This window comes from Gopherus evgoodei, unplaced genomic scaffold, assembly GCF_007399415.2.
Source record: "Gopherus evgoodei ecotype Sinaloan lineage unplaced genomic scaffold, rGopEvg1_v1.p scaffold_171_arrow_ctg1, whole genome shotgun sequence".
Classification (NCBI taxonomy): domain Eukaryota; kingdom Metazoa; phylum Chordata; order Testudines; family Testudinidae; genus Gopherus; species Gopherus evgoodei.
In genome coordinates this window covers 23549-48497 of record NW_022059834.1, presented here as the reverse complement: position 1 = coordinate 48497, position 24949 = coordinate 23549, and the positions used below count along the sequence as shown (strand labels likewise).

General features: G+C 68.7%; 2 protein-coding genes across 3 annotated transcripts in view; one reads left to right on the top strand and one right to left on the bottom strand.

The window, feature by feature from the left end:
• The first annotated feature begins 144 nt into the window (after positions 1–144).
• IPO4 (importin 4) lies at positions 145–22772 on the top strand. Of its 2 annotated transcripts, XM_030542896.1 has the most exons (31): positions 145–247; positions 431–517; positions 641–720; positions 809–850; positions 1148–1277; positions 1686–1865; positions 9057–9122; positions 9224–9325; positions 9545–9628; positions 9763–9915; positions 10042–10095; positions 11015–11124; positions 11400–11508; positions 11837–11966; positions 12225–12338; positions 12736–12852; positions 14796–14919; positions 14998–15109; positions 15583–15704; positions 15873–15950; positions 16054–16111; positions 16332–16437; positions 17927–18120; positions 18331–18384; positions 19008–19133; positions 19658–19866; positions 20073–20205; positions 20392–20496; positions 20822–20891; positions 21037–21168; positions 21242–22772. In XM_030542896.1, exons 1-30 carry the CDS (start codon positions 179–181, stop codon positions 21165–21167), a joined length of 3249 nt encoding a protein of 1082 aa, XP_030398756.1. In that variant the 5' UTR covers positions 145–178; the 3' UTR covers position 21168; positions 21242–22772. The 2 variants fall into 2 exon arrangements, with proteins under 2 accessions (XP_030398756.1, XP_030398757.1); XM_030542897.1 differs by lacking the exons at positions 145–247; positions 1148–1277 and having other exon boundaries at positions 505–517.
• A 280-nt stretch (positions 22773–23052) lies between these two features.
• REC8 (REC8 meiotic recombination protein) overlaps positions 23053–24949 on the bottom strand; it is a 15263-nt gene continuing 13366 nt past the window's right edge. The window contains exons 15-19 of the mRNA XM_030542899.1: positions 24851–24899; positions 24319–24385; positions 24141–24248; positions 23947–24053; positions 23053–23243 (exon numbers count right to left, since the gene is read on the bottom strand). Of these exons, the coding sequence (XP_030398759.1) occupies positions 23152–23243; positions 23947–24053; positions 24141–24248; positions 24319–24385; positions 24851–24899 (423 nt within the window). The 3' untranslated portion in view covers positions 23053–23151. The remainder of the gene's footprint in view (positions 23244–23946; positions 24054–24140; positions 24249–24318; positions 24386–24850; positions 24900–24949) is intronic.

Genomic DNA, 24949 nt, shown 5'->3' with positions numbered 1-24949 from the left:
AGCCCCCCCATTGCAGGGCCCCCCCCGCCCCGTCCTGAGCCCCCATTGCGGCCCCCCGCACCCCCCCGTCCTGAGCCCCCCCATTGCAGGGCCCCCCCGCCCCGTCCTGAGCCCCCATTGCGGCCCCCCGCACCCCTCCCCCCGCCTGAGCCCCCCATTGCAGGGCCCCCGCCCCCTGATGGAGCCCGACGGGCTGGGCCGGGTCCTGTCCGACCTGCTGCAGCCAGACAACGCCCTGATCCAGCAGGTGTGGGGGAGAACCCAGGAGTCGGGGGGGGGGGCTGACTGAGGGGATGGGGTGGAGAAGGGGATGCTGGGGGGAGCTGACCTCACTGTGGGGGCAGGGGTATTGGGAAAGGAGTGTTGGGGGGCGCTGGGTTGGGGGGCGGGGGATCTGCCCCCCCCCGACAATCTCTGCTCTCCACCCCAGGCCACGGCCCAGCTGCGTGAGGCCTTTAGACACCCCGAGGTGCTGCCCCAACTCTGCCAGCTGCTGGCAGGGGCCCCAGACCCCCAGGTGAGTGACCCCCTTCCCCTAGGGGATCCCCATCCCCTTGTCTGACCCCCTGCCCCTGTAGGGGAGCCCCCCTCCCTCTTGCCATCCCCTGTCTGACCCCCCCCCCCACCCTCTGACCCCCAGATCCGGCAGCTGGCAGCTGTGCTCCTGCGCCGGCGTCTCACCAAGCACTGGCGGAAGCTGAGCCCCGAGGAGCAGGACAGGTGGGTGCTGGGGCGTGAGGGGTCCCCCCCATCCCTGTCTGATGGGGCTGGGGTTCAGCGTGCATAACCCCCCCCTTCTCTCTCTCAGGCTGAAGAACTTGGTTCTGGGAGCCCTGCAGCAGGAGGCAGAGTGAGTGTTGGGGGGCAATTCCTCCCCCTCCCCCCACTGCCCCACATTCCCCTCTGCAGCCCCCTTCCTCTCCAGCAGGAAATGACGGATTTGGGGAGGCCTCTCCTACCCCTCCCCCCGTGGTCCCCGGACCCCCTGTCCCCATCACCCCAGCTCCCACTGCCCCATCCCTGCAACTCCCAGAGCCCCTTGACCCCCCATTCCCCTTGCAATTCCAAACAGGTGGGTGTCCCCCAAATCGCTCCTGGATCCCCCCTCTATCCAACATGCCCCCGACCCATGTCTTCCCCCTCCCAGGCACCAGGTCTCGGTGGCCCTGGCCCAGCTGGCTGCACTGCTGCTGCGGCACCAGGGGTTGGAGCGCTGGCCCCAGCTCCTGCAGCTCATCCAGCAGGGGGTGCGCAGCCCCGACCCCCACCACCGCCAGGTAGAGGGGGCTCTGGGGGTCGGGCAGGGGGCAGGGCCAGGCTGTCTCTCAAACCCCGAACCCCGGTCGATGGAGCTGCTGGTTCTGGGGGCCTGGTCGGGGGGCTCTGATCTGGGGGAGTCCAGCTGAGGATTGAGGGTGAAGGGGGGGCATCAGAGGACTGTGATTGCGGAGGTGGCTGGGCGGGGTTAGGTGGGGGGCTGTGATTTTGGGAGTGGATAGGTGGAGGGCTGTTATTGGGGTGGAGGGTGGGCAGGGTTAGGTGGGGGGCTGTGATTTTGGGAGTGGATAGGTGGAGGGCTGTTATTGGGATGGAGGGTGGGCAGGGTTAGGTGGGGGGGCTGTGATTTGGGGAGTTGGTAGGTGGGGGCTCTGACCCACGGGGTCTCCCTTCCTCGCGCCCCTCAGATCTCGCTGCTGGTGCTGAGCTCGGCGCTGGAGTCGGACCCCGAGGCCTTCGCCCCCCACTACACCGCCCTGCTGCGTCTCTTCCACAGCGCCCTGGGCCAGCGCGGCCAGCCAGGGGCGCTCTACTACGGCCTGCGGGGGCTGGCGGCCATGGCTGCTGGGCTGGGCTCTGACCACCTGGTGAGCCTCGGCTGCTGAGCCCCCCACCTTCCCCATTCACCCCGAGCCCCTGTCTGACCCCAGCATCCCTCTGAGCCCCCCACCTTCCCTGTGTACCCCTGAGCCCCTGCCTGGCCCCACCTTCCCCTGAGCCCCCCACCTTCCCCGTGCACCCCTGAGCCCCTGCCTGGCCCCACCTTCCCCCTGAGCCCCCCACCTTCCCCATTCACCCCTGAGCCCCTGTCTGACCCCACCATCCCTCTGAGCTCCCCACCTTCCCCGTGCACCCCTGAGCCCCTGCCTGGCCCCACCATCCCCCTGAGCCCCCCCACCTTCCCCGTGCACCCCTGAGCCCCTGCCTGGCCCCACCTTCCCCCTGAGCCCCCCACCTTCCCCGTGCACCCCTGAGCCCCTGCCTGGCCCCACCTTCCCCCTGAGCCCCCCACCTTCCCTGTGCACCCCTGAGCCCCTGCCTGGCCCCACCTTCCCCCTGAGCCCCCCACCTTCCCCGTGCACCCCTGAGCCCCTGCCTGGCCCCACCTTCCCCCTGAGCCCCCCACCTTCCCTGTGTACCCCTGAGCCCCTGCCTGGCCCCACCATCCCTCTGAGCCCCCCACCTTCCCTGTGCACCCCTGAGCCCCTGCCTGGCCCCACCTTCCCCCTGAGCCCCCCACCTTCCCCGTGCACCCCTGAGCCCCTGCCTGGCCCCACCTTCCCCCTGAGCCACCCACCTTCCCTGTGTACCCCTGAGCCCCTGCCTGGCCCCACCATCCCTCTGAGCCCCCACCTTCCTGTGCACCCCTGAGCCCCTGCCTGGCCCCACCATCCCCTGAGCCCCCCACCTTCCCCATTCACCCCTGAGTCCCTGTCTGACCCCACCATCCATCTGAGCCCCCCACCTTCCCTGTGCACCCCTGAGCCCCTGCCTGGCCCCACCATCCCTCTGAGCCCCCCACCTTCCCTGTGCACCCCTGAGCCCCTGTCTGACCCCACCATCCCTCTGAGCCCCCCACCTTCCCCATTCACCCCTGAGCCCCTGCCTGGCCCCACCATCCCCTGAGCCCCCCACCTTCCCCATTCACCCCTGAGCCCCTGTCTGACCCCACCATCCCTCTGAGCCCCCCACCTTCCCCGTGCACCCCTGAGCCCCTGCCTGGCCCCACCTTCCCCCTGAGCCCCCCACCTTCCCCGTGCACCCCTGAGCCCCTGCCTGGCCCCACCTTCCCCCTGAGCCCCCCACCTTCCCCGTGCACCCCTGAGCCCCTGTCTGACCCCACCATCCCTCTGAGCCCCCCACCTTCCCCGTGCACCCCTGAGCCCCTGCCTGGCCCCACCTTCCCCCTGAGCCCCCCACCTTCCTGTGCACCCCTGAGCCCCTGCCTGGCCCCACCATCCCCCTGAGCCCCCCACCTTCCCCGTGCACCTCTGAGCCCCTGTCTGGCCCCACCATCCCCCTGAGCCCCCCACCTTCCCCGTGCACCTCTGAGCCCCTGCCTGGCCCCACCATCCCTCTGAGCCCCCACCTTCCCCGTGCACCCCTGAGCCCCTGCCTGGCCCCACAATCCCTCTGAGCCCCCCACCTTCCCCGTGCACCCCTGAGCCCCTGCCTGGCCCCACCATCCCTCTGAGCCCCCCACCTTCCCCGTGCACCCCTGAGCCCCTGTCTGACCCCACCTTCCCCCTGAGCCCCCCACCTTCCCTGTGCACCCCTGAGCCCCTGCCTGGCCCCACCTTCCCCCTGAGCCCCCCACCTTCCTGTGCACCCCTGAGCCCCTGTCTGACCCCACCATCCTTCTGAGCCCCCCACCTTCTCCGTGCACCCCGAGCCCCTGCCTGGCCCCACCATCCCCCTGAGCCCCCCACCTTCCCCGTGCACCTCTGAGCCCCTGCCTGGCCCCACCATCCCTCTGAGCCCCCCACCTTCCCTGTGCACCCCTGAGCCCCTGTCTGACCCCACCATCCCTCTGAGCCCCCCACCTTCCCCATTCACCCCGAGCCCCTGCCTGGCCCCACCATCCCCTGAGCCCCCCACCTTCCCCATTCACCCCTGAGCCCCTGTCTGACCCCACCATCCCTCTGAGCCCCCCACCTTCCCCGTGCACCCCTGAGCCCCTGCCTGGCCCCACCTTCCCCCTGAGCCCCCCACCTTCCCTGTGCACCCCTGAGCCCCTGCCTGGCCCCACCTTCCCCCTGAGCCCCCCACCTTCCCCGTGCACCCCTGAGCCCCTGCCTGGCCCCACCATCCCCCTGAGCCCCCCACCTTCCCCGTGCACCTCTGAGCCCCTGTCTGGCCCCACCATCCCCCTGAGCCCCCCACCTTCCCCGTGCACCTCTGAGCCCCTGCCTGGCCCCACCATCCCTCTGAGCCCCCACCTTCCCCGTGCACCCCTGAGCCCCTGCCTGGCCCCACAATCCCTCTGAGCCCCCCACCTTCCCCGTGCACCCCTGAGCCCCTGCCTGGCCCCACCATCCCCCTGAGCCCCCCACCTTCCCCGTGCACCCCTGAGCCCCTGCCTGGCCCCACCATCCCTCTGAGCCCCCCACCTTCCCCGTGCACCCCTGAGCCCCTGTCTGACCCCACCTTCCCCCTGAGCCCCCCACCTTCCTGTGCACCCCTGAGCCCCTGTCTGACCCCACCATCCTTCTGAGCCCCCCACCTTCTCCGTGCACCCCGAGCCCCTGCCTGGCCCCACCATCCCCCTGAGCCCCCCACCTTCCCCGTGCACCTCTGAGCCCCTGCCTGGCCCCACCATCCCTCTGAGCCCCCCACCTTCCCTGTGCACCCCTGAGCCCCTGTATGACCCCACCATCCCTCTGAGCCCCCCACCTTCCCCATTCACCCCTGAGCCCCTGCCTGGCCCCACCATCCCCTGAGCCCCCCACCTTCCCCATTCACCCCTGAGCCCCTGTCTGACCCCACCATCCCTCTGAGCCCCCCACCTTCCCCGTACACCCCTGAGCCCCTGCCTGGCCCCACCTTCCCCCTGAGCCCCCCACCTTCCCCGTGCACCCCTGAGCACCTGCCTGGCCCCACCTTCCCCCTGAGCCCCCCACCTTCCCCGTGCACCCCTGAGCCCCTGTCTGACCCCACCATCCCTCTGAGCCCCCCACCTTCCCCGTGCACCCCTGAGCCCCTGCCTGGCCCCACCTTCCCCCTGAGCCCCCCACCTTCCTGTGCACCCCTGAGCCCCTGCCTGGCCCCACCATCCCCCTGAGCCCCCCACCTTCCCCGTGCACCTCTGAGCCCCTGTCTGGCCCCCCCCACCCCCCTGAGCCCCCCACCTTCCCCGTGCACCCCTGAGCCCCTGCCTGGCCCCCACCATCCCTCTGAGCCCCCACCTTCCCCGTGCACCCCTGAGCCCCTGCCTGGCCCCACAATCCCTCTGAGCCCCCCACCTTCCCCGTGCACCCCTGAGCCCCTGCCTGGCCCCACCATCCCCCTGAGCCCCCCACCTTCCCCGTGCACCCCTGAGCCCCTGCCTGGCCCCACCATCCCTCTGAGCCCCCCACCTTCCCCGTGCACCCCTGAGCCCCTGTCTGACCCCACCTTCCCCCTGAGCCCCCCACCTTCCCTGTGCACCCCTGAGCCCCTGCCTGGCCCCACCTTCCCCCTGAGCCCCCCACCTTCCTGTGCACCCCTGAGCCCCTGTCTGACCCCACCATCCTTCTGAACCCCCCACCTTCTCCATGCACCCCGAGCCCCTGCCTGGCCCCACCATCCCTCTGAGCCCCCCACCTTCCCCGTGCACCCCTGAGCCCCTGCCTGGCCCCACCATCCCCTGAGCCCCCCACCTTCCCCGTGCACCTCTGAGCCCCTGCCTGGCCCCACAATCCCTCTGAGCCCCCCACCTTCCCCGTGCACCCCTGAGCCCCTGCCTGGCCCCACCATCCCCCTGAGCCCCCCACCTTCCCCGTGCACCCCTGAGCCCCTGCCTGGCCCCACCATCCCTCTGAGCCCCCCACCTTCCCCGTGCACCCCTGAGCCCCTGCCTGGCCCCACCATCCCTCTGAGCCCCCCACCTTCCCTGTGTACCCCTGAGCCCCTGTCTGACCCCACCATCCCTCTGAGCCCCCCCACCTTCCCCATTCACCCCTGAGCCCCTGTCTGACCCCACCATCCATCTGAGCCCCCCACCTTCCCTGTGCACCCCTGAGCCCCTGCCTGGCCCCACCATCCCTCTGAGCCCCCCACATTCCCCGTGCACCCCTGAGCCCCTGCCTGGCCCCACCATCCCCTGAGCTCCCCACCTTCCCTGTGTACCCCTGAGCCCCTGCCTGGCCCCACGATCCCTCTGAGCCCCCCACCTTCCCTGTGCACCCCTGAGCCCGTGCCTGGCCCCACCATTCCTCTGAGCCCCCCACCTTCCTGTGCACCCCTGAGCCCCTGCCTGGCCCCACCATCCCTCTGAGCCCCCCACCTTCCCCGTGCACCCCTGAGCCCCTGCCTGGCCCCACCTTCCCCTGAGCCCCCCACATTCCCCATGCACCTCTGAGCCCCTGCCTGGCCCCACCTTCCCCCTGAGCGCCCCACATTCCCCATGCACCCCTGAGCCCGTGCCTGGCCCCACCATCCCCTGAGCCCCCCACCTTCCCTGTGTACCCCTGAGCCCCTGCCTGGCCCCACCATCCCTCTGAGCCCCCCACCTTCCCTGTGCACCCCTGAGCCCGTGCCTGGCCCCACCATTCCTCTGAGCCCCCCACATTCCCCATGCACCCCTGAGCCCCTGCCTGGCCCCACCATCCCCCTGAGCCCCCCACCTTCCCCGTGCACCCCTGAGCCCCTGCCTGGCCCCACCATCCCTCTGAGCCCCCCACCATCTCCGTGCACCCCGAGCCCCTGCCTGGCCCCACCATCCCCTGAGCCCCCCACCTTCCCTGTGTACCCCTGAGTCCCTGCCTGGCCCCACCTTTCCTCTGAGCCCCCCACCTTCCCTGTGCACCCCTGAGCCCCTGTCTGACCCCACCATCCCTCTGAGCCCCCCACCTTCCCTGTGCACCCCTGAGCCCCTGCCTGGCCCCACCATCCCCCTGAGCCCCCCACCTTCCCTGTGCACCCCTGAGCCCCTGCCTGGCCCCACCATCCATCTGAGCCCCCCACCTTCCTGTGCACCCCTGAGCCCCTGCCTGGCCCCACCATCCCTCTGAGCCCCCCACCTTCCCTGTGCACCCCTGAGCCCCTGCCTGGCCCCACCATCCCTCTGAGCCCCCCACCTTCCCTGTGCACCCCTGAGCCCCTGCCTGGCCCCACCATCCCTCTGAGCCCCCCACCTTCCCCGTGCACCCCTGAGCCCCTGCCTGGCCCCACCATCCATCTGAGCCCCCCACCTTCCTGTGCACCCTGAGCCCCTGCCTGGCCCCACCATCCATCTGAGCCCCCCACCTTCCTGTGCACCCCTGAGCCCCTGCCTGGCCCCACCATCCATCTGAGCCCCCCACCTTCCTGTGCACCCCTGAGCCCCTGCCTGGCCCCACCATCCCTCTGAGCCCCCCACCTTCCCTGTGCACCCCTGAGCCCCTGCCTGGCCCCACCATCCATCTGAGCCCCCCACCTTCCTGTGCACCCCTGAGCCCCTGCCTGGCCCCACCATCCCTCTGAGCCCCCCACCTTCCCCTTGCACCCCTGAGCCCCTGTCTGGCCCCACCATCCCTCTGAGCCCCCCACCTTCCCTGTGCACCCCTGAGCCCGTGCCTGGCCCCACCATTCCTCTGAGCCCCCCACCTTCCTGTGCACCCCTGAGCCCCTGTCTGGCCCCACCATCCCTCTGAGCCCCCCACCTTCCTGTGCACCCCTGAGCCCCTGCCTGGCCCCACCATCCCTCTGAGCCCCCCACCTTCCCTGTGCACCCCTGAGCCCGTGCCTGGCCCCACCATCCCTCTGAGCCCCCCACCTTCCCCGTGCACCCCTGAGCCCCTGCCTGGCCCCACCATCCCCCTGAGCCCCCCACCTTCCCCGTGCACCCCTGAGTCCGTGCCTGGCCCCACCATCCCCCTGAGCCCCCCACCTTCCCCGTGCACCCCTGAGCCCCTGCCTGGCCCCACCATCCCCCTGAGACCCCACCTTCCCCATGCACCCCTGAGCCCCTGCCTGGCCCCACCATCCCCCTGAGCCCCCCACCTTCCCCATTCACCCCTGAGCCCCTGCCTGGCCCCACCTTCCCCGTGCACCCCTGAGCCCCTGCCTGGCCCCACCATCCCCTGAGCCCCCCCACCTTCCCCGTGCACCCCTGAGCCTCTGCCTGGCCCCACCATCCCTCTGAGCCCCCCACCTTCCCCGTGCACCCCTGAGACCCTGCCTGGCCCCACCTTCCCTGTGCACCCCTGAGCCCATGTCTGGCCCCACCATCCCTCTGAGCCCCCCACCTTCCCTGTGCACCCCTGAGCCCCTGCCTGGCCCCATCTTCCCTGTGCACCCCTGAGCCCCTGCCTGGCCCCACCATCCCTCTGAGCCCCCCCCTTCCCTGTGCACCCCTGAGCCCCTGTCTGGCCCCACCATCCCCCTGAGCCCCCCACATTCCCCTTGCACCCCTGAGCCCCTGTCTGGCCCCACCATCCCTCTGAGCCCCCCACCTTCTCCGTGCACCCCTGAGCCCCTGCCTGGCCCCACCTTCCCCATGCACCCCTGAGCCCCTGCCTGGCCCCACCATCCCCCTGAGCCTCCCACCTTCCTGTGCACCCCTGAGCCCCTGCCTGGCCCCACCATCCCTCTGAGCCCCCCACCTTCCCCATGCACACCTGAGCCCCTGCCTGGCCCCACCTTCCCCGTGCACCCCTGAGCCCCTGTCTGGCCCCACCATCCCCCTGAGCCCCCCACCTTCCCCGTGCACCCCTTAGCCCCTGCCTGGCCCCACCATCCCCCTGAGCCTCCCACCTTTCCCATTCGCCCCTGAGCCCTGTCTCGTCCCCCGAGCTCCCTGCTCGCCCCCATGTGCCCCCGAGCCCCCTGCTTGCCCCTGCCTTCCCCATGCACCCCAGAGCCCCTTACCAACTCCACACCCCCCAGAATTCACCATTCCTCCTGAGCCCCTCACCAGAGCCCCCAGACCTTCTTTCTGTCCCCCACTGTGCCCTGTTCCCCAGAACCCACCGATCCCCCAACCCCCATACCCCCTTCTCTCTATCCCCTGACTTGCCCAACCATTCCCTTCAGGAGATGGGGGGATCCCTTTGTCTCAGGGGTTCCCCCCTCATCCTGTTTCTATCTCCACCCCCCAGAATCTCATGCGCTCCCTGGTCCCGAAGGTTATCTCGGCCGTCAGGCAGCTGATTCCTGTTAACGAGGTGAGGGGGGGATTATTGAGGGGGCACTGGCATGGGGGAGGGGCTGGGGGTGTTATATGGCATGTCGAGGCCCCCTGACCCGGGTGTATCCGCCCCCCCAGGTGCACGCCAGCGAAGCCATGGAGGTTTTTGATGAGCTGATGGAGAGTGAGGTCTCAGTCATTGTCCAGCATCTCTCTGACGTTGTCAGCTTCTGCCTGGAGGTGAGCCGGGGAACCCAGGCATCTGGGTGGCTGTGAGCCCCCTCCCCTTCCGCAGGGGGACCCAGGCATCCGGGCAACTCCCTGAACGCACACGCAGCTTCACAGGGTTACAGAGATCCCTTCTGAGGAACCCAGGCATCCGGGCAATTCCATGAGCCCCATTCCCCCAGCGGGGAACCCAGGTGTCCGGGCACTGCCAACGGTTGCTCCTCTCCCTAGGTGGCGTCGAACCGGGCGCTGGGGGATGCACTGCGGGTGAAGGCGCTTTCCACCCTCAGCTTCCTCATCAAACTGCGGGGCAAGGTAGGTGGGCCGAGGGGCTCAGCGGGATGAGGATTGGGGTTCGGGGACTGCTGGCTGGCTGGGAGGAACAAGGGGGGGGCTGGCTGGCGTGGGGGCGGGTTCAGGGCTCGGGGCTCAGGTTTTACCCCCCGCAGGCTGTGCTGAAGCAGCGGCTGCTGCCCCCTGTGCTGGACGCCCTGTTCCCCATCCTGAGCGCGGAGCCCCCCCCGGGACAGCTGGACGCCGAGGACCAGGAGAACGAGGACGAGGGGGATGAGGCACAGACCCCCAAACATGTGGCTGCCCAGGTGAGCCCCCCAATACCCTCCTGCACTGGGGGTGGGCTGAGGAGCCCGGGGAGAGGGGGCCCCCGGCTGGTATGGGGGGGGAATCCAGAGCCGTTGCCCCCCCGTCACCCCCATTTCTCCCCCCAGGTGATCGACATGCTGGCCCTGCACCTGCCCCCCGAGAAACTCTTCCCCCAGCTGGTGAGTGCCTGGGGGGCGGGACTGTAGCTGGGGGCAAGGCCTGTGGCTGGCTGGCTCTAGGGCAGGGGTGGGGTGGGGCTGATGGGCTGTGGACAGGCTCTGTGGCTGGTTGTGGGGTGGGCCAGTGAGATGGCAGGAGTGGGACCAGCTGGGGGTAGGGCTGGGGCAGGCTGGCTGGGGTCATGGGGTGGGGCTGGCTGGGGGCAGGGCTATGGGGGGCCTATGGCTGGCTGGGGTCGTGGGGTGGGGCTGGCTAGAGGCAGGGCCATGAGGGGGCCTGTGGCTGGCTGGAGGGGTGAGGCTGGGGCAGGGGGCGGGGCCATTTGGGGCGGGGCCTGTGGCTGGCTGGAGAGGTGAGGCTGGGGCAGGAGGCGTGGCCATTGGAGTGGGGCGGGGCCTGTGGCTGGCTGGAGGGGTGAGGCTGGGGCAGGGGGCGGGGCCATTTGGGGCGGGGCCTGTGGCTGGCTGGAGAGGTGAGGCTGGGGCAGGGGGCGTGGCCATTGGAGTGCGGCGGGGCCTGTGACTGGCTGGAGGGGTGAGGCTGGGGCAGGGGGCGGGGCCATTTGGGGGCGGGGCCTGTGGTTGGCTGGAGAGCTGAGGCCGCCCCACTCCAATGGCCACGCCCCCTGCCCCAGCCTCACCCCTCCAGCCAGCCACAGGCCCCCTCATGGCCCTGCCTCTAGCCAGCCCCACCCCACAACCCCAGCCAGGAGGCGTAGCCATTAGAGTGGGGTGGGGTCTGTGGTTGGCTGGAGCAGTGAGGCTGGGGCAGGGGGCGTGGCCATTGGAGTGGGGCGGGGCCTGTGACTGGCTGGAGGGGTGAGGCTGGGGCAGGGGGCGGGGCCATTAGAGTGGGGCAGGGCCTGTGACTGGCTCTGGGGGCAGTTAACAACCCAATCTCTTCTGTCCCCCCCCCCAGATGCCGCAGCTGGAGCCGGCCCTGCGGAGCCCCCAGCCCTACGAGCGCAAGGCCGGGCTCATGGTGGTGGCAGTGCTGGCCGAGGGCTGTGGGGATCACATCCGCACCAGGTGGGAGGTTCCCCGGGGGGCTGTGGGGGAAGGGGGTACGCTGTGGGGTGCTGACTTCATGTGGAGGGTGAATCCTGCTTGGGGGGGGACATTTCTGCCCTGGGGGCCTCTGGACTCAGCAGCAGGGGGTTGGGTACACAGTGTTGTCCTGTCCCCAAGGGAATCGCCACCGGTGGCACTATGGGGCATAGGACACATGCTTGGCAGAGCCCATTGTGATCGGGGGAGAGAGGCTTGTTTTGGGGGGCCTTTAACTGGACCCTTCTGCCCTCCAGGCACCTACAGGCCTTGCTGGGGGTGATTTGCCGGTCGCTGGCTGATGAGAACCTGGTGGTGCGGAGTGCAGCCCTCTTCGCCCTGGGGCAGTTCTCGGAGAACCTGCAGGTCAGGGGGGCTGGGGGTGGGAGCTGGGGGTCAAGGGGTGATGGGAGGGGGCCGGGGCAGGAAGGGTACCATGGCGTCACAGGGTTATTAGGGGGCTGGGGTAGGGAGGGGAGATGGGGGGGTCACGGGGTGATTGGGGGGCTAGGACTGGGGTAAGGAAGGGGCACCAGAGGTTCACAGGGAAATCGGGAGGGGGGCTGGGGTAAGGCCGCACGACTGGAGGGTCACGGGGGGATTGGGGAGCCTGGGTGGATGGAAGGGGGCTGGTGTAAGGGGTCATGGAGTGATGGGGGGGGCTCTGACTGACTCTCCCCCACTCACCTCCCAGCCCGATATCACGGCCTATGCGGGGGAGGTGCTGCCGCTGCTGCTGTCCTACATCGGGGGGGTGGAGCTGGCTCGGGGGGGCCACCTGGCCAAGGCCTACTACGCTCTAGAGAACTTCGTGGAGAGTCTCGGTGAGGACCCTGGCGTCCGGGACAGCTCCCCGCCCCCGTCCTGGCTGGATGAGCCTAGCGTCCAGGTCACCCCCTTCTTTCTTCAGTTGGGGAACCCAGGGGTCCGGGTGCACCACCCCATTCCCCTACCTGCCTGCTGGAGAACCCAGGCATCCGGGACATCCCAGTGCTCCTGACCCCTGGCTGAGGAGCCGCCCCTACCCCCCACACCCCCCGAACCCAGGCGTCCGGGAAGGGCTGTAACCTCTCCTCGTGCAGGAGCTGGGATTGAGCCGTTCCTGCCGGTGCTGATGGAGCAGACGCTGGGGACCCTGCGCGGCCCGGGGGGGCCCCGCCCCAAGGAACTGGCCATCAGCGCACTGGGGGCCATCGGTGAGTGACCTCCCCCCGAACCATGCCCCCACGTCCCCTGGGGCCATGAGTGAGTGACCCCCTGAATCGCCCCCCAGGGGCAGTGGGTGAGTGACCCCCCCCGAATCACCCCCCTCCACGCCCCCCAGGGGCCATGGGTGAGTGGCCTCCTGAATTGCCCCCCCCCGGGACCATGGGTGAGAGACCCCCCCCGAACCGCCCCCCCCACGGTTCCCTGGGGCCATGGGTGAGTGACCCCCCCCATCCTAGGGGCCAATGGTGATTGACTCCCAGGCCCCTCCGGGCCCTGGCTCCCCCTTGGACCCCCAGCTCCATCCCCAGCCCCCCTGCACTCAGCATCTCCCCCATGGTCAGGTCCTTGTGTCCATCTGACCCCGTGTCTGTCTGTCCGTCACAGCCTCGGCCGCCCAGCGCGCCATGGGGCCGTATCTGCCCCACGTCCTGGAGCAGCTTCGCCGCTTCCTGCCCCCCGCCGCCCCCAAGGAGCAGCGCCCCCTGCAGTGCCAGGCCGTGGGTGAGTGACCCCGAGCTCACCCCTCCTCCAATCCCTAACCCTGCCCCCCGCTACCTCCTACTGCCAGGCCATGGGTGAGTGACCCCTGACCCCACCCCTCCCCCAGTCCCTAACCCTGCCCCCCGCCGCCCCCCACTGCCAGGCCGTGGGTGAGTGACCCCCTGACCCCACCCCTCCTCCGATCCCTAACCCTGCCCCCCGCCGCCCCCCACTGCCAGGCCGTGGGTGAGTGACCCCTAACCCCACCCCTCCTCCGATCCCTAACCCTGCCCCCCGCTGCCTCCCACTGCCAGGCCGTGGGTGAGTGACCCCCTGACCCCACCCCTCCTCCGATCCCTAACCCTGCCCCTTGCCGCCCCCCACTGCCAGGCCGTGGGTGAGTGACCCCTGACCCCACCCCTCCTCCGATCCCTAACCCTGCCCCCCGCCGCCCCCCACTGCCAGGCCATGGGTGAGTGACCCCTGACCCCACCCCTCCTCCGATCCCTAACCCTGCCCCCCGCCGCCTCCCACTGCCAGGCCATGGGTGAGTGACCCCTGACCCTACCCCTCCCCCAGTCCCTAACCCTGCCCCCCGCCGCCCCCCACTGCCAGGCCATGGGTGAGTGACCCCTGACCCTACCCCTCCCCCAGTCCCTAGTCCTGCCCCCCGCCGCCCCCCACTGCCAGGCCATGGGTGAGTGACCCCTGACCCTACCCCTCCCCCAGTCCCTAGTCCTGCCCCCCGCCGCCCCCCACTGCCAGGCCGTGGGTGAGTGACCCCTAACCCCACCCCTCCTCCGATCCCTAACCCTGCCCCCCGCTGCCTCCCACTGCCAGGCCGTGGGTGAGTGACCCCCTGACCCCACCCCTCCTCCGATCCCTAACCCTGCCCCCTGCCGCCCCCCACTGCCAGGCCGTGGGTGAGTGACCCCTGACCCCACCCCTCCTCCGATCCCTAACCCTGCCCCCTGCCGCCCCCCACTGCCAGGCCATGGGTGAGTGACCCCTGACCCCACCCCTCCTCCGATCCCTAACCCTGCCCCCCGCCGCCCCCCACTGCCAGGCCATGGGTGAGTGACCCCTGACCCTACCCCTCCCCCAGTCCCTAACCCTGCCCCCCCGCCGCCCCCCACTGCCAGGCCATGGGTGAGTGACCCCTGACCCTACCCCTCCCCCAGTCCCTAGTCCTGCCCCCCGCCGCCCCCCACTGCCAGGCCATGGGTGAGTGACCCCTGACCCTCCCCCTCCCCCAGTCCCTAACCCTGCCCCCCGCCGCCCCCCACTGCCAGGCCATGGGTGAGTGACCCCTGACCCTACCCCTCCCCCAGTCCCTAACCCTGCCCCCCCGCCGCCCCCCACTGCCAGGCCATGGGTGAGTGACCCCTGACCCTACTCCTCCCCCAGTCCCTAACCCTGCCCCCCGCCGCCCCCCACTGCCAGGCTGTGGGTGAGTGACCCCTGACCCCACTCCTCCGATCCCTAACCCTGCCCCCTGCCGCCCCCCACTGCCAGGCCGTGGGTGAGTGACCCCTGACCCCACCCCTCCTCCGATCCCTAACCCTGCCCCCCGCCGCCCCCCACTGCCAGGCCATGGGTGAGTGACCCCTGACCCTACCCCTCCCCCAGTCCCTAACCCTGCCTCCCACCGCCCCCCACTGCCAGGCCATGGGTGAGTGACCCCTGACCCTACCCCTCCCCCAGTCCCTAACCCTGCCCCCCCGCCGCCCCCCACTGCCAGGCCATGGGTGAGTGACCCCTGACCCCACTTCTCCTCCGATCCCTAACCCTGCCCCCCGCCTCCCCCCACTGCCAGGCCGTGGGTGAGAAACCCCTGATCCCACTCCTCCAATCCCTAACCCTGCCCCCTGCCTCACCCCAGGAGCAGCGCCCCCTGGAGTGCCTGGCTGTGGGTGAGTGGACCCCCCCCCAGCCACAGTGTCTGAGGCTCCCCTCCCCTACAGAGACGCTGGGGTTGCTGGTGCGTGCGCTGGGGCGTGAGGCTGTGGGACCCCTGGCGGAGGAGAGCTGCCAGCTGGGCCTGGGCCTGGCCGAGGAGCAGGGTGACCCCGACCTACGGCGCTGCACGTGAGTGACCCCCCAGCCTCTCCCAGGTGGTGCCCCTACTCCCCCAACCTGCAGTCCTTGACCCCCATCTCCCCCTAGGTACAGCCTCTTCGCCGCGCTCTCCTCTGTCATGGGGGACGACCTGGCCCCCCACCTGCCCCAGATCACCACCCTGCTTCTCTACTCCCTCAAATCCACCGAGGGCCTCGTGGTGAGTTCCCTGCCTCCTTTCCTCCAGGGCTGCGAGCTTCCCCCCAAGCAGTGTCCCTGGCCAGTCTGGGGCTGGGAGCGTCGTTGTCCTCCCCCACCACGACCCCCCAGCCGTGCCTTGGGGAAGGGAGTGCCCCCCCCTCGCCATGCCCCTCCTGGCTAGGTGGAGGAGGGGACCTTGGGGCTGCGAGCTTCCCGCCAAACAGTGCCCTCCCCACACCCCATGTCCCTGCTGGCTAGGTGGAGGAGGGGACCTTGGGGCTGCGAGCTTCCCCTCAAACAGTGCCCCCCCACACCCCATGTCCCTGCTGGCTAGGTGGAGGAGGGGACCTTGGGGCTGCAAGCTTCCCCCTAACGGTGCTCCCGCAAACTGGGGTGTGGGGGGGAAGGGACTCAAGCTGGGGGGCACCGGGGGGTGTTGGGGGAAGGGGAAATGCCCCCTATCATGTCATGACCTGCCCCCGTCGCCCCCAGCCCCCTGCTGGAGGCACCAGCTCCTTCCTGCTGTTCGAAGACGAGGAGGAGGAGGCCGAGGTGGAGGGGGAGGAAGATCTGGACGGGGAGGACGACGAGGAGGAGGAGGAAGAGCTGTTCGGGTATAGCAGGGGCAGAGCTGGGGGGGCGGCCCGGGCAGGGGGAGGGGAGCCCTGGGTGGGAGTGGAGTCTGAGGGGGCTGGAGATGGGGGGCCAGTGGGGCTGTAGCCGGTGAGGGAGGGACACTTGGGGGGAGGCCCCCCCCTCTGACCCTGCCCCCGCCCCCCCAGGCTGAGCGTGGAAAGTGCCTACGTGGACGAGAAGGAGGATGCTTGCACCGCCCTGGGGGAGATCGCAGCAAACGCCAGGTATGGGGGGGGTATTGAGGCAGCTGCCCTGGGGGGAGGGGGGCTGGGGGCTGGGGGGGGCCATATCTCTGGGGGCCCTAACCCGTCCATCTGTCTGTCCCAGTGTCGCCTTCCTGCCCTACCTGGAGAGCTGCATCCCGGGGGTCTTCCAGCTGCTGGAGGTAGCAGGGGGTCTGGGGATTGGGCGAGGTTGGGGGAGGGGAGGATTTGGGGGGCAGTGAGTGGTTAGCGATAGTGGGTGGGGGTGGGAGGTGCAGGCTGGGGGGGCTCAGGGTTACCTCTTTCCTCGCTGATCTGGGGCGATGCTCTGTGGGGAACTGATGGGGTAATGGGGGGATCAGGGAGCTGTGACCCTCCCCTTCAACTCCCCCCTCCCTCCAGTTCCCCCATCTGGGGGTCCGGAAAGCCGCCTACGAAGCCCTGGGCCAGTTCTGCATTGCGCTGCACCGGGTCTGTGAGCGGGACCCTTCCGAGCCCCATGCTGCCGGTGAGTTGGGGGAGGGACCCCCCACCTGGCTGGGCCGGGGGGGGCAGGAGTGGGAGCTGCCGGGGGCAGATTGCAGCCCCAGGGTCAGCGGGGGGACCTTGCGGGGGCTGGGGGAGGGGGGCACCGCTGGGGGAAGCTCACAGCCCCGGGGCCAGGGTGGGAAGTTTGCAGGGCCGGGGCAGGGGGGGCACCGCTGGGGGAAGCTCGCAGCCCCGGGGCCAGGGTGGGAAGATCACAGGGCGGGGGCAGGGGGGCACTGTTAGGGGAAGCTCGCAGCCCCTGCGCCAGGGTGGGAAGATCACAGGGCCGGGGCGGGGGGCACCGCTGGGGGAAGCTCGCAGCCCCGGGGCCAGGGTGGGAAGATCACAGGGCCGGGGCGTGGGGCACCACTGGGGGAAGCTCTCAGCCCCGGGGCCAGGGTGGGAAGATCACAGGGCCGGGGTGTGGGGCACCGCTGGGGGAAGCTCGCAGTCCCGGGGCCAGGGTGGGAACATCACAGGGTGGGGGGGCATCGTTGGGGGAAGCTCGCAGCCCCGGGGCAAGGGTGGGAAGATCACAGGCTGGGGGCGGGAGGCACCGCTGGGGGAATCTCGCAGCCCCCGGGCCAGGGTGGGAAGATCACAGGCTGGGGGAGGGGGGCACCACTGGGGGAAGCTCACAGCCCCGGGACAAGGGTGGGAAGATCACAGGGCGGGGGGCATCGTTGGGGGAAGCTCGCAGCCCCAGGGCCAGGGTGGGAAGATCACAGGGTGGGGGGGCATCGTTGGGGGAAGCTCGCAGCCCCGGGGCCAGGGTGGGAAGATCACAGGCTGGGGCAGGGGGGCACCGCTGGGGGAAGCTCGCAGCCCCAGGGCCAGGGTGGGAAGATCACAGGGTGGGGGGGCATCGTTGGGGGAAGCTCGCAGCCCCGGGGCCAGGGTGGGAAGATCACAGGCTGTGGGCGGGGGGCACCGCTGGGGGAAGCTCGCAGCCCCGGGGCCAGGGTGGGAAGATCACAGGCTGGGGCAGGGGGGCACCGCTGGGGGAAGCTCGCAGCCCCAGGGCCAGGGTGGGAAGATCACAGGGTGGGGGGGCATCGTTGGGGGAAGCTCGCAGCCCCGGGGCCAGGGTGGGAAGATCACAGGCTGGGGGAGGGGGGCACCGCTGGGGGAAGCTCGCAGCCCCAGGGCCAGGGTGGGAAGATCACAGGCTGGGGGAAGCTCGCAGCCCCGGGGCCAGGGTGGGAAGATCACAGGGCCGGGGCGGGGGGCACCACTGGGGGAAGCTCCCAGCCCCCGGGCCAGGGTGGGAAGATCACAGGCTGGGGGCGGGGGGCACCGCTGGGGGAAGCTCGCAGCCCTGGGGCCAGGGTGGGAAGATCACAGGCTGGGGGCGGGGGGCACCGTGGGGGAAGCTCGCAGCCCCGGGGCCAGGGTGGGGAGCTGGTGGGGTGCCAGGGGCACCGTGGGGGAAGCTCGCAGCCCCGCACTGACACCCTCCCCCCCCCCAGCGCTGCAGCGGCTGCTGGGCGTGGTGCTGCCGGCCATGGTGCGGGCCGTGCACCGGGAGCGGGAGCGGCTGGTGGCCATGGCGGTGCTGGAGGTGCTGGGCGCAGTGCTCACCGCCTGCCGGCAGGAGGCGCTACGGAGCCCGGGGCATCTGGCCGAGCTCTGCGGGGCCCTTCGCGCCGTGCTGGAGAGGAAGGTACCGGCTGGGGGGGGACACGGGGCTTTTGCCCTCTGGGAGTGGGGGTGGAACGTAGAGGGCTCGGTGGAGGAGGGGGGGACTGGTTGACTTTGGGGCAGGGGTAGGACACGGGGATCAGGAGAGGACTGGGTGGTTTGGGGGGGTGACGGGGAAGGGGGGGGTTCGGGGGTCCCAGTACTGAGCTCTTCTCCCCCCCCCCCGCCCCAGACAGCCTGCCAGGACGACGGCTTGGATGAGGAAGATGAAGAGGATGAAGAACAGGTGATTCGGGGGGTGGGGGTGGAGAGCTCTGTGGGGCTGCATGGAGCAGAGGGGCTGGAGATCGGGGGGAGGGGAGGGAGGAGGAAATGGGAGATCTGGGGGGTTGGGAGGTGGGGGCTGCAGGGTGGGGGATTTGGGAACTGAGGGTCGGAGGGGTAGTTGGGGGTTATGGGGGATGCAGGGTGGGGGCTGGGGAGTAATGGGGGATTTGGGGGGGCGAGGGATTTGGAGTTGGGGGTTCTGAAGGGCTGTGGGGGTGATGGGGGATTTAGGGGGGTAGGGCGTGGGATTTGGGGATGGGGTGGAGGGATTGTTGGGGGTTCTGAGGGGCCATGGGGAATGCAGGGCAGAGGGCTGTTGGGGTGATGGGAGATTTAGGGGGACAGGGCAGGGGATTTGGGGAGTGGGGTGGGGGAGGTTCTGAGGGGCCATGGGGGATGCAGGGCTGGGGGGTGATGGGGGATTTAGGGGGACAGGGCAGGGCATTTCAGGATGGGATCAGAGGGGTTGTTGGGGCTTCTGGGGAGCTGGGGGACTTTGGGGGGGCAGGGCAGGGCCTGTGGGGTGATGGGGGATTCAGGGGGGCTGTGGGGTGCAGCGGGGCTCACCCCCACTACTCCCAGGCGGAGTACGACGCCATGCTGCTGGAGTATGCGGGGGAGGGGATCCCCGCTCTGGCCACGGCCGCAGGGGGCGACGCCTTCGCCCCGTATTTTGCCGGCTTCCTGCCCCTGCTGCTCAACAAAATGGTGAGTGTGTGTGAGTGCACGCGCCCCCCCCACCCCGGGACCCAGGCATCCGGGCTGGTTCCTCCTCCTCTCTCCCCCCCCACCCCGGGACCCAGGCGTCCGGGCCGGTTCCTCCTCCTCTCTCCCCCCCACCCGGGGACCCAGGCGTCCGGGCCGGTTCCTCCTCCTCTCTCTCCCCCACCCTGGGACCCAGGCATCCGGGCCGGTTCCTCCTCCTCTCTCCCCCCCACCCCGGGACCCAGGCATCCGGGCCGGTTCCTCCTCCTCTCTCCCCCTCTCCACGGGGACCCAGGTGCCCCTCCCCCCCAGGGGACTCGGACATCAGGGCCAGTTCCCCCTTTCTGGCCTCACTCCCCATGGGGACCCAGGCGTCCGGGATGGTTCCCCCTTCTCCCATTGCCCCCCCCTTCCCCTCCCAGGGGTCCAGGCAGGTTTCCTCTGCTCCATTGAACCCGGGCGGCTGTGGGCTCCCCCCGCAGCCCCTGCTGAGCCCAGGCCCCTGGACCCCCTCCCTGTCCCCCCAGAAGCCCAGCTGCTCGGTGGCTGAGCGCTCCTTCGCCGTGGGGACACTGGCGGAGACACTGGGGGGGCTGGGCCGGGCCACGGCCCCTTTTGTGCCCCGGCTCCTTCCCCCCTTCCTGGCGGCCGCCCGGGACTCCGACCCCGAAGTGCGGAGCAATGGCGTCTTTGCCCTGGGGGTGCTTGCCGAGCACGGCGGGGAGGCCCTGCTCCCGTATCCTGACCCACAGCGCAGGCATGGGGGTTATGCGGGTTACTAGGGGTCATGGAGGTGGATGGCGTGCGCTGTAGGGAGGGGGGTGTCTTACCTGGGGGTTTCTGCTGTGGGGAGGCCAGGGGTACATGAGGGTGATAAGCTGTGGGGTGGATTGGAGGGAGGGCCCCTTGCTGCCCCCCTTTCCCTTAACCCCTGCCCCCCAGACACTACCCTAAGATCCTGGCCCTGCTGGCCGGGGGCAGCGCCCAGGAGTCGAGCGCCCGCGTCCGGGACAACATCTGTGGGGCCGTCGCCCGCATGATCCTGAGCCAGCCCCAGGCCCTGCCCCTCAGCCAGGTGAGGGGGCTTTCGCCGGGAGGTGGGGAATGGGGCGTGGAGCCTTGTCCCTCTAGGGGGCACGGGGGGCGGGGCTTTGTCCCTGTAGGGGGTGCCAGTGGGGGAGGGTCGGGACTTTTTCCCTCTAGGGGCCTGGCCCCAGCCGGCCGGGGGGCTAGCTGGGGGTCTAACGGGATCTCCCCCCAGGTGTTCCCCGCCCTGCTCCGCTCCCTGCCCCTCACGGAGGATTTTGAGGAGAATAAAACTGTTTTCCGCTGCATCAGTTTCCTGTACGAGAACGCCCCCCAGCAGGTACCGCCCCATGGGGGGCCTGGAGGCAAGCTGGGGGGGCTCCTGTTCCAGTGGGTGATGGGGACTGATCTGGGGGGGGGTTGGGTGGGCTGTGGGGGTCCCAGTTCCAGGAACAAGGGGTCGTTCGGGGCTCTTACCTGGAAGTTTGGGAGGGTTAAATCCCTTGACTAAGGGAGTTGCGGGAGTGAACCACGATGGGGGGCAGAACAGCGGGCAGAGGTGTCTCCCCTTCAAGGGGGGGTGACTTTGGGGGTGGGGGGATTCTCTGGCGGGTGACAGGATGAGGGTATCGGGGTCTCACTGCTGTCCCCCCCCTCCCCCCCAGGTGCTGCAGCAGGTGGGGGAGGTGGTGCGGGCCAGTAGCACTGTCCTGGGAACCGACCATCTCCCGGCAGGTAAGTTGGGGGGTGTCTGAAAGGGAGGGGGCTGGGGATCCCGCCATTGAGCAAGAGGGGGTGTCTCTCCCCCTCACCTTCCCTTGCCTTGGGATGTGGGATCCTGAGGGCGTCTCTCCTGTCTAACCCCCCCGGCTCTCCCCAGATGCCCAGGTCTCCCTTCTCTCCCTGCTGCGGCATCTCTCCGCCCACTGCCCCACGGAGTTCCAGGCGGCCTTGCTGGCCCTGCCCCCCGACGCCAGCGCCCAGATCAGTGGGGCCCTCAGCTCAGCGTGAGGTGAGTGGGGCGGAATGAGGAGGTGGAGGGTCCTGCCGAGAACGACTCTCACCGCACCTTTTCTCCCCGACAGGGACACAGCCCTTCCTTGGTCAAGTGACCCCGGCGAGTACAGTCAAGCCCCCTCTGCCTGTTCTCCCCCCAAATGGCCAGCTCTGGGCCCCCTAGATTGTTCTCATCATTGGGGAGGCCCTTCAGGGCATATGATTGAACTGTCTGCCTGTATCCAACGCCACCGTGGGGAGGACTCTGTGGTCTTGTCTGCTCTGCCTGTCTTCTCACTCGCCATCACTGAAGAAGGGATCAGAGGACTGTTTGGTCACCAGTTTCCTGTAACTTTCACCCACTGCCCACGTGGAGGGGTAGCTCCTGTCATTCACCAGGGCTGCCTGTAGTTCGATTTCCTCCACCAACGTAAGAATGAATTAGAGATGTGGTGTGAATGGATTCTGCCTGTACCTGTCACCAGTGGGAGGAGGACTTCAGTTACGGTGTTCGATCCTTCTTCTGCCTCTATGCAGCACTGGTATGGGAAGAAATCAAGTCACGTTGTGATCTGGTTCTGTCGGTGGTTAGCACCATCGTCATGGTGTTGAACAGGATCCTCCCATGTATTTCACTGTGGATTTGAGGGCCAGTCTCACCTGCAATTGTTGCTGCCCTAAAAAGGGGGGTATTAGTCTCATTGTTATCCAGTTGCCTGTAGTTTTTGGATCCTGTTGCTTGCCTGTATTTATTCTCCCTCTGCTGCTGGGAGTTGCATCACTAACCGGTTCACCTGTAGTTTTTTCACCTAGCACACTCATGGGATGACCATGTTCAGCTGCTTCACTGTTGCCAAGAGGGAGGATTTTTTCTGGCTGTTCAACCACCTTGCCTGTTCTTTCACCCACCATGGCTGCAGGGAGTCTGAATCCTGTAGTTACCCCGGTTCACCTGTTGGTTTGTCACCCCCAGCCAAAAGAAGAGGGGTTTTCTTTGCTCGGTTTGCCTGTAGCTTTTCAGTAACCAGCATCTCACATGGGAGTCTATCTTGCTGTTACTCATCCTATGGAGTTGACTTCCACGTATGAACCAGTGTGCCTGTTTCATCCCTCCCCCACTGCAGGGGTGAGCCTCAGTTGCATTGTCATCTAGGCCGCCTGTATTTCTTCACCCGCTATCTACTGCAGCATTTCAGCCTTGGCATTAATATGTTGGACTGTATCTTCCAATGACAGCGGGAGAATTGACTCACAGGGTGAGTGGTCCAGCTGTGTCTTCACCTATCACCACGAGGGTGGTTTTGTCTCAGTGCCAGTCTGCTCTGCCTGTATGTTTTCACCTTGAGAGAAGTGGTTTCCATCCTGTTTCTTAATCAGTTCACCTGTGATTTTACTTTTCACCTGCCACCGGCCGCGTGTATTTGTCCGGTTGTTCACTCAGCTGATGTTCTTCCCCTGCCAGAGCAGCCAGCATTCTTAGTGCTGGTGGAGTTCTGGGGTGGTTCTAGGTCTGAGCAATACCCCCTGTTCCTGTATTTAACACCTCTTTGACGGTTGTTTTTTTTGGATGAGAGAAAATCTATATTCTATACCTTGGAATAAAATAACGTTTGCCTGAGACAGCGGGACTCTTTGGGATTGCGGGAGGGGGGCATGAACCTCAAGGTTAGGGGAAAGGAGTGGGGAGGGGGTCAGGGGAAAGACCCATCCCCTATTAGCAGGGGGGCCATGGAGATGGTGAGCCTATTGCTGCCCCTTCCTGCAAGGGGGGCGGGGGGGGGGATAGGGTAATGCTTGGCCTCCCTTTGCTGGTGCGAGGAGGTGTCTGAGTTTGGGGTCTCAACACTAGAGGAAAGGAAAAAGCACCTGCTCCCCCTGCCCCCAAATAACTTGGGGCAGGTTGCTGGCAAAACACTTTAATTAGAACAGATTTGTAATGGGTGGGGGGAGACCCATTCAGCAGTGGGGAGCCTCTTCTACCCCTGGCGGGGCCGGGCCCCTAGCCCGGGCGGAATCGGGCCCCACGTTTAAGGAGAATCGGCCCGTAGGCCTCGGCCTGGACCAGCTGCAGGAACTGGAGCCCGCAGAGAACTGCAAGAGAGGGGGGAGGAGTTAGGGCTGATGCCAACACACCAAGCAGCGCTCACCCTACAGCAGGGCCCCACACCCACTGGAGCCCAACCCACTGGTAGGGGGCAGTATGGCCCCATGCCCATGGGGCTCACCTGGTCAGTGGGGGGCAGAAGGGCCCCACAACCCACTGGAGCCCAACTCACTGGCAGGGGGCAGTAGGGCCCCACACCCATGGGGCTCACCTGGGCAGTGGGGGGCAGCAGGGACCCACACCCACTGGAGCCCAGCTGAGCGGCAGGTGGCAGCAGGGCCCCACACCTATGGGGCTCAACTGGGCAGTAGGGGGCAGCAAGGCCCCACAGCCATGGGGCTCACCTGGGCGGGGGGGGGCAGCAGGGACCCACACCCACTGGAGCCCAACCGAGCAGCAGGGGGCAGCAGGGCCCCACACCTATGGGGCTCACCAGGGCAGTGGAAAGCAGCAGGGCCCCACACCCACTGGAGACCAACCGAGCAGCAGGGGGCAGCAGGGCCCCACACCTCTGGGGCTCACTGGGGCAGTGGAACGCAGCAGAGCCCCACACCCATGGGGCTTACCTGGGCAGTGGGGGGGCAGCAGGGACCCACACCCACTGGAGCCCAACTCACTGGCAGGGGGCAGAAGGGCCCCACACCCACTGGAGCCCAACCCAGCGGCAGGGGGCAGCAGGGCCCCACTCACCGAGGCAGAGGTAGAAGATGCGGCTGGCGATGATGCGTGAGGTCGTGGTGGGCACCAGGGACCGGAAATCTGTCTCCTCGACCTGCTCCAGCTCTGCGGCCACCAGCCTGGAGGGGAGACAGAGCCAGCGCCAGCGTGGAACCCAGGAGTCCGGGCCCCCCGCTCCGCCCGCTCAGGGCCAGGCCCTGGCCCACCTGCGGATGTACTCCAGGGTGATCAAGTCTCTGTCAGGGGGCAGCTCCAGGCTGACTTCAGGCAGCTCGGGGACGATGGGCAGGGCCTCCTCGGGCTCCGGCACCAGCCTGGGGACACGGCAGAGCATTAATGGGGGTTGGGGGGGGGTATACCCCTGCCCCCCCATTGGGGTCTCACCTTCTCTCCTCGGGGGTCACCAGGCTGGGGCGTGGCACCTCCTCCTCGGTGGTCTCCAGGGAGATCTCTGCCAGGGGGCCAGGAGCAGGGCTGGGTCAGTGCTGACTATGCCACCCACACTGCCCTGGCTGGTGCAGGGGAGAGACCACCCCAGAGCCCCTCCCTGGGGCACGGTGCCCCCTCCAGCTTCCTCCCTGCACCCCCAGCCGAGCCCCCTGACCATGTCCCTACAGCGTACCCCCCCCAGCCCCCTCCCTGGGGCACGGTGCCCCCTCCAGCTTCCTCCCTGCACCCCCAGCCGAGCCCCCTGACCATGTCCCCCCAGCCCCCTCCCTGCGGCACGATGCCCCCCCCCAGAACCCCTCCCTCTGCCATAGCATCCCCAGCTGAGCCCCCTGCCCCCTCCCTGCAGCACAGTGCCCACCTCAGACCCGTCCTATGCCACAGCGCCCCCAGCTGAGCCCTCTGCCTAGCCCCCCTGGTTCTCTCCCTGCAGAATGTCACCCCCCCCACACACACATGAGCAACTCACCTGAGGAGACCATCACAGGGATGCTGGGCTCTAGGGCCTCACGTGCAACCTATAACAGAGGGTGACACTCACAGCCCAGGGAGGGGAGTGGGGTCCAGC